Source organism: Nothobranchius furzeri, chromosome 16 (assembly GCF_043380555.1).
Source record: "Nothobranchius furzeri strain GRZ-AD chromosome 16, NfurGRZ-RIMD1, whole genome shotgun sequence".
NCBI lineage: Eukaryota > Metazoa > Chordata > Actinopteri > Cyprinodontiformes > Nothobranchiidae > Nothobranchius > Nothobranchius furzeri.
The window spans coordinates 739489-747500 of record NC_091756.1 but is presented as its reverse complement, the minus strand read 5'-3'; the positions used below and the strand labels follow the sequence as shown (position 1 = coordinate 747500).

Sequence of the window (8012 nt, the reverse complement as noted above, 5' to 3'; positions counted from 1 at the left end):
CATTGGTGCATCAGGCTGTGAATGCTGTTGTTAAACCAGGGAGTAGGGTTCACTGCAGGAACTGATCTGGTTCTGACAGGACAGATGTTGTCCAGAATGGAGAGGCAGTGCTCGTTAAACTAAGTATTTAACAGCATTTGGCAAGGGGATCTTTCAGCCTAATCCCCAGTGCCGGTGCCCACTTCCAATTTTAAACTGCACTTAGACACAGAGGGCTGTGAGGGGAAGTGGGGTTGTGTGGTTGCATCAGCTGGTGCAGGCCAGACGATGCCTGCACTGCCTGCTCACCACAGCCATGGAACACACCTCATCAACATGCACCAACACTATATTGGAGCAGGCGGAGGGAGACTAGTGGTCTTAGCAAACCTCTGTCGTCGCTTGGCTTCCCCGGGCTGGAGGCTAGGAGGGGGAGCTGGCTGTCATGTTGGGGTCTGGGGCGGTGGGATGCTTTGCTCGGCGTTGGGCGGGGGTGCCTGCTCTTCATCACCCCCAGCAGTACCAGGACCAGAGTGAATAGGGTGTGTATGGGGAGTGTGAGCGGGTGTCTAGGGTTCATTTTTGTAAGTCTTAGGTTGTATGTGAATGTGTGAGCATGAGGGAGGGAGTGTGTGACTGTGTTTGTGTATGGCTGTATATGTCAGGTGGGGTCTTGGACTCTTCCCCTCTCCTCGGACTTCTTGTGCTACTACACATATGCGCCTACCCTCCCCCGCCACAATTGGTGTGGAGTGTGGTGCCTTGGTCTGCCTAATGCCGGGCGTACACTGTGCGACTTTTTCACTCGCAGCGTTCAGCTTCAGCTCAAACTGTACGACTTCCTCGCAGAGCAGATCTCACGAGCCATGTGCTCACACTGCACGACCCAGTTCTCGCATGCGACCTGACTGCTCACACTGCACGTCTGGTAGCAACACGTCGGCCCTAAAAATGTGCTAAAAATAGCAGTTTTTACTCAACACGTCAGACTTTTTTGTCTTGTCTTGCCTGTTGTCCTTCGGGAGTGCTGCAGGAGGACACACAGGGATTTACGGGGGTTGGATGAGGAAAACAAAATAAAGAAAGTAAATCTGTGTTTTGTGATCAGTTTAATTTGACATGAACACGACAAACACGCTTTCTTGACAATCTTTGTGAGTAAAAAAAACGTGTAGAAACAAAAACGAACAGCGTGTGTTATTAGGGAAATAGCGGGCGAGCTGTGTTGATGAAGGATTGCGCTCGCGCCGTGAGCGGTTCTGATACTTTTTGGGTCGCAGCTGCTCGCAGCGCCGCTTCAACAGTGCGATACCCTCACGAGGGACGAGCGAAATATTAAACACACCAGAAGTCCCTGCGACCTCACGATTGCTGATCGGTAGCTGGTCACGTGGTGTTAATCGCCTCTCGTAACCCCTGTACACTACACGACCGCTCAGCGCTAAACTCGCCCCGATGTCGTGGCTTCTCGCACGACTGGAAAATCAGCTCAAAAAAGTGAAAAAGTCGCACAGTGTACGCCCGGCTTAAGTGTCCAGAGTGTGCCCTTGATCCTTGTCTCTGATGCTGTTTGAGGCCTTAAGGATCCTGAGATGTAGTCATGAAGAGGAAGAGCACTCATACTAAGACGTTGCTGCAGGTGAATCACGAGCTGGATGTTCTGTGTAACAACCTGGGGACCATTCTTCAACTCCCATGCAGGGTGGATACCATAATGAAGAATGCCATTATTTGTCAAGCCCAGACAATTCCAAAAAAGGGAAGAGAGGTGGAGCTGAGGGTGGGGCTGTAAGGCTGGGATCAACTGACGACACCCGGTTGAACTAGCTACAAGCTAACCTGAAGCTAACCCAAAGCTAACGCGGAGGTGGGAGCTAAGCTAATGGAGGTAGCAACCTAGCTACAACCGGAGTTAACTGAGCACAACACCAGAGCTTCTGAGTCAGAGATACGCCGGGCTGACCGCTGGGGAGAACCGGGTGGAACACAGAGGTCTCCAAGACCTCCACAAGCCGATAGTGGGAACCCAGCTCCACCAACATGTTATATTTCAACCCATTTTCTAAAGTGCAGCTTTATGTTAAATGCACTGGGTTTTACCCTATTACATTAAAATTTCATGGTTAAACAGTACATGTTAAAATCTAAGCTCAGCTCGGCAGTGACCTAAAATACATACCGTAAATCCTCCAATACAGGCCGGTATTCAATTAAAGGCCGGGTCTCCAATTTTGGCCGGTGTCGGAGTCGGCGGGGGTGAATAAAGGCCGTTTTTTATTGTGGCCGGGTGGAATGTGGTAACAAGGAAGTACGGGGGGCGGTTGTGTCATCGTCTCACTTTTGATTTGCCAGTGATAGACCGCGAGGGTAACTTTAACCGTGCGGAGACGAAGAGGAGGCGAAAATTTGATATCAAGTTCAAAGAGAACGTGCGCTGCAGAACACGGGGGAGCATTAAAGGGGTTGTATGAACAAGTCGACTTCACTATAGTGACTTGTTATGCCTGTCATCGACTAGTCGCTGTCACGTGATAATGACCGGCAAGATGCAGCCCTTGGAAAAGACAGCAGCCTGCTGTCAGCAGGTGACAAGCTCCTGTGCTCGGGGGGGCAACGAGCTGTAGCGTCGGTACTGACACGCGATCATTCATGTCGGTTCATTTCCTTTAATGTTTTCTGTCTTTTATTTGCGCCTGATGTGTTTCGCTGCTGTGGAGCGGGGTGCATCACCTTGTCCTCCGATGCACCGATCACTGATGCGGCCGCCAAGCAGCGAGCGCTCCGCTGTTTTAGCGGTCGGTAGATCTTTTAGAACTGCAGTTCAAAGGTAACTCATGAGGTGAATATATATGAACCCAGGTAGCAGTTTCTCTTTAGGACTGAGAGGAGATGCAGGAAGATAATAAACAGGCAGGACAGGAAAATAGTCAAATAAAAACAAGTTAGTTTTTGTACCTGCTGGTTGCAACAAACAGACACCACTGAAGGTAATCAGAAGTGAGGAACAGAAAATGAAATAATTATTTTAATGTTTAGAGCAGCAGGAACTCTGAGAGGCTGCAGGCGCATCAGTGAGTTTGTGGCCGCTGCGCAGGGGGAGGGGGGAGAGGGCTGAAGCAGGGGGAGGGGGGAGAGGGCTAAAGCAGGGGGAGGGGGGAGAGGACTGAAGCAGGGGGAGGGGGAGAGGGCTGAAGCAGGGGGAGGGGGGAGAGGGCTGAAGCAGGGGGAGGGGGGAGAGGGCTGAAGCAGGGGGAGGGGGGAGAGGGCTGAAGCAGGGGGAGGGGGAGAGGGCTGAAGCAGGGGGAGGGGGGAGAGGGCTGAAGCAGGGGGAGGGGGGAGAGGGCTGAAGCAGAAACTACCGTTGTTAAAAGAAATGTGTTTAACTTTGAAAATGTGGGCGCAATTTTAATTGTCAAAAACTCCAGCGAACCATTAGTTCATTTTGCTCAAATAGAAATAGAGGCCTGCCTCTGATTCTGGCCCTCCTTCCAATAAAGGCCTGGAGCTTGATGAGCTTGAGTCAAATACAGGCCCGGGCCTGTATTAGAGGATTTACGGTAAATATAATTTTACTTACCGAAAAAAATGAAGTGGAGACTCCTTGGACGCTCTATTAGTGCAATTAATGCCACAGCAAGTCATTTTGTCCAACAATTGCACAAATAATATCCAAACAAGAATACACACACACAGAGACTCAAAATCCCGGAGCAGTTTCCAGGCCAGACCGAGGCTCTACTGAGGCCTTTCCACGGAGCTAGCTCTGTGGTCACGTGGGTCTGATGCTCATTAATTATACAGAATTTTAGGCTTTTAATACACTTAAACAGAAGAGTGAGAAAAACATTCACCCCCTCAGAGTTGTCATGAGTGTAAACTAGATCATTTAAACCTAAAACATGTTCTGGTACCAGGCTGTAAACATGTTTATTTCTGCTGTAAAATTGGTATTTTTAACATGGGAGTCAATGAGGATTTGCTCGCTTCTGACACCAGCCCCTAGTGGATGAGGGTGGAACTGCAATTTATTTCATTTCCGTGTTGGCCTCAATTTTTCACCCGCATTGTGGGGGCTTGCTCCAGAGCAGTAGAAAGTCCAACCCCTCTCAAGGAAACTGGTTCGTGAGCCAGAGACATGCATTGAGGTGAGTCCGACTATATCTAGTCAGAACCTCTCAACCTCACATGCTCACTCAGGCTTCCCCACCAGGGAGGTGACGTTCCATGTGCCAAGAGCCAGCTTCTGTAGCCGAGGATCAGACTGCCAAGGTCCCCGCCCTCGACTACCACCCGTCACACACTGCACCCGACCCCTTTGGCCCGTCCCCTTTTAGACATTTAATTACATCAATAATAATATCCATGTCTAATGTTTGATTCCCTGCCTCATTATTTTTATTTTCAAAATAGCTTTGGGGCAAATTTTCTTAAATTACTAAAATATGATTAAGATTATTCATTTTAAAGCCTCTAAATTATTAGATTACATTTTTTAATCGAGTCCCACCCCTACTTAATGTAATCTTTTTCCTCAAAAGTTGTGAGTTCAGTCAATTTATGCAGCTTTACAGTGTAGGAATGAATGCCCTGTAAGTCATACTCTGGGGGACAAAAGAGATGAGAAGTGCCTGTTTCAGCATGGAGAATTCATCCAGATGAGAAAGGAGCTTCAGGTGGCAGGATTTTAAGTCTTATTTCCTGATAAGTGGACATCTCTCCACTGATTGGCTAACAGCAATGTGACTCTACCACTGACTGTTTGCTCTGCAACGTTGATGCACTCCTCCACTTGGGGCAGGATGAGGTCCTGCCCCAAGTGGAGGAGTTGAAGTATCTCGGGGTCTTGTTCACGAGTGAGGGAAAACTGGAGCGTGAGATCGATAGGTGGATTGGTGCTGCATCTGCAGTGATGCGGGCGTTGTACCGGTCTGTCGTGGTGAAGAGAGAGCTGAGTCAGAAGGCAAAGCTCTCAATTTACCGGTGGATCTACGTTCCTACCCTCACCTATGGTCATGAGCTTTGGGTAGTGTCTGAAAGAACGAGATCGTGGATACAAGCGGCCAAAAAGAGTTTTCTCCGCAGGATGGCTGGGCTCTCCTTTAGAGATAGGGTGTGTATCGGAACAGAATGACTGTTTTTTCCCTCCTCTGACACAGGACTAGTCTGCATGAGATATGGTCTCAAGGTCTCATGCATTCCTTCTAACCTGCTTATTTTCAGCTCAACAGAAGAATGAAGAATGAACTATTTTCTTTTAATTAATCAAAGAACTCTATTTTAATAAAACTAATCCATCAAAGTGTTAGTCAATGAATAAGATGTGACCGATCTGTGAAATCAAAATATTAAGTACTTTATTATAATCCTAGAATATACTGTAAAGGTACTATGACTTTAAGTGTTCCAACAGGACTTATTTCACGTAGCGTTAAAAGACATGACACATTACTTTCACTGATCCAATCAGAATCTGACAGATCTGACGGAGGCGTGGTTTTGATGGTGTTTGGTAAATTTTCATTCGACCATAAACCAAAACATCCGAGGTATAAAACTATGCCACGTCATCTCTAACGCCAGCTCAAAGCGTTCCTGAGAAAGTGACGGAGTGGCCAATCCTGATCTAAACTCTTCAACCGAAAGAACAACGACAAGCTGAAAAGAAACATTCGTTGCTGTACCAACTACGGCAACGGTTCCTTTCAGAACAAAAGCTGAACCATCAAGACCCAGGCTTGGGTCTCACCAGACACCAACGAACAGTCGTGTACCTGGAAGTAACAAAGACTGGTCTGATCGGACCCGCGGCTTTTTCTACCGGCTCGGTTCCAAAGAGGGTTAAGCTGGACCTCGATATTCCTGATCTACAGAGGACTTCCTGAAGGGTAGGAAGACCGACATAATGGTGTCTCATGTGTTTATGGACCTCCTAACCAAAGCTTACTGTGAAGACATCACCTTCAGTTCCCGTCAGAACCAATCGCTTCTTCGGATTTGCTGGTTCTGATTAACATCACATGTCATCCATCCCCCGCCTCATCCACCATAGTTACACCATACATGTAGTGTTTAAAGTCAGGCTAGTTTAATTTGTTAGTAATAAAATTCTTAACTTTTAAACTTGACTCTCTCTATTCTGTTGTCTCTGAGTGAATACGAAGCTGTTATCTAATCCCTGCAATAAAAAGATCCAATCTTCTGGTTTAAGTGACTCACAGATCCGTAAGGTGGATTTCATATTTCCTATGGAATCCCACGCCTTATGGCTCATTAAATAACACGTAATCTAATTCATTACAGGTGAGAAGCTCCGTCATTTGGGAGGGGCTCGGAGTAGACCCGCTGCTCCTGCACATTGAGAGGAGCCAGTTGAGGTGGCTCGGGCATCTGGTCAGGATGCCTCCTGGACGCCTCCCTGGTGAGGTTTTCCAGGCACGTCCAACCGGGAGGAGACCTAAAGGTAGACCCAGGACACGGTGGAGGGACTATGTCTCTCACCTGGCCAGGGAACGCCTTGGGATTCCCCCGGAGGAGCTGGTCCAAGTGGCTGGGGAGAGGGAAGTCTGGGCCTCTCGCCTTAGGCTACTGCCCCCGCGACCCGACTCCGGATAAGCGGATGAAAATGGATGGATGGATGGATGGACGTTGATGTTTTATCGCCACAAATAACACAAGCCTGGAGGAGTTCTGCAGTTTGCTTCTAATAGCTGAGATGTGCTCTGGTGTTTCCTGGACGCTAAACCAACAACAGCCTTCCCCGTCGTGAGTCCAGATGGGTGAGTCCATGAATGTTAGTGACAGGGTGACTTTGATCTGTCAGGCTTAACCCTAACCCTCTAATCCTAGAGTTTCACCGTCTGTTTTCTATCAGAAACTAATGCAGGAGGAAGGTGTGTGTGTGTGTGTGTGTGTGTGTGTGTGTGTGTGTGTGTGTGTGTGTGTGTGTGTGTGTGCGTGTGTGTCTTCTCCATCCCCAGTGAGTCGTGGAGGACGGCTGCTTCTACTGAGCCAGGATCCTCTGGAGGTTTCTTCCTGTTAAAAGGGAGTTTTCTGTGACCTGACCTGTAGTGGAGTGTTTACTGTGTGAAGGTCCTTGAGACGGCTCTGGTCCTGATCTGGAGCTTTATAAATAAACTTATTTAATGTTCAGCCTGCATGAAGCACTCAGAAATAATCATTAAAACCTGTTTTTTCAGTGTTCCACACCTTTAAACAACTTAAAATGAATGGATGGATGCTGGTAGGCTAGTTCTGGCTTGAACAGCAGAGTTAACGTGGCTACATGGTGGCTGTCCGGTAGGAGGTCTACTTCTGAATGAACCTGCTTGTCTCTGACGATCTCCAACATTTAAATCCTATGTTCCAGACACTCACCAACATTCTTTGTAGGTTACTCAGATGGTGCTCCTCTGCTCTTCCATTCAGTGTTTCCTGACAGCTGACAGCATGGCCCAGCCGTATGAGCTCCTCACAGATGTCCACAGTCTGCAGTGGACAGGGTTGGTGTGTTTGTGATTTTAATAGAAGATGTGTGGAAGCAAGTACTGTAGATAAAAGTAGTCTTACCTTTCCCTCGCTGTAGTCGTACAGCCTGACACTAGGCCAGGAGGACACCTCGGAGTGGGAGTAACTGTAAAGTTTAGCTTGAAGGGGTCTCCAACGGGCACAATGTGTCAGCCGCTCAAAGTCATCCAGAGCTGCTTCAGTCCAGACCTCCCCTAGGTCACCACCAACAAATGTCCAGTTAACCCACAATGTCTGGAACTGACCTCTAATGACCACACACCCACTGGGGTCCACTGTTGACCAATACCTCTTCAACCACTAAACAGACTTCAATCCAACTCATTGGAAGTCTTTACTGGATGAACGTCTACAGTGGATTCACCTCAGGAGTGGATTTGATACAAGACATCCACCACAACTAAATGATATAAGATAACAGCTATCCTGTTTCTGCATCAGATGTTCTGAGCTAAAAGATCTGGGATGAGGAGATACGGACTCCTTCAAGGATGTAACGTTACCCCAGT

At 47.9% G+C, this 8012-nt stretch overlaps 1 protein-coding gene across 3 annotated transcripts in view; it reads right to left on the bottom strand.

Annotated features, from left to right (window-relative positions):
• tdrkh (tudor and KH domain containing) overlaps window positions 1–8012 on the bottom strand; it is a 96568-nt gene that overhangs the window by 5266 nt on the left and 83290 nt on the right. For all 3 annotated transcript variants that reach the window (XM_054736368.2, XM_054736369.2, XM_054736370.2), the window contains exons 10-11: window positions 7546–7697; window positions 7354–7464 (exon numbers count right to left, since the gene is read on the bottom strand). In XM_054736368.2, coding sequence (XP_054592343.2) covers window positions 7354–7464; window positions 7546–7697 — 263 coding nt within the window. The remainder of the gene's footprint in view (window positions 1–7353; window positions 7465–7545; window positions 7698–8012) is intronic.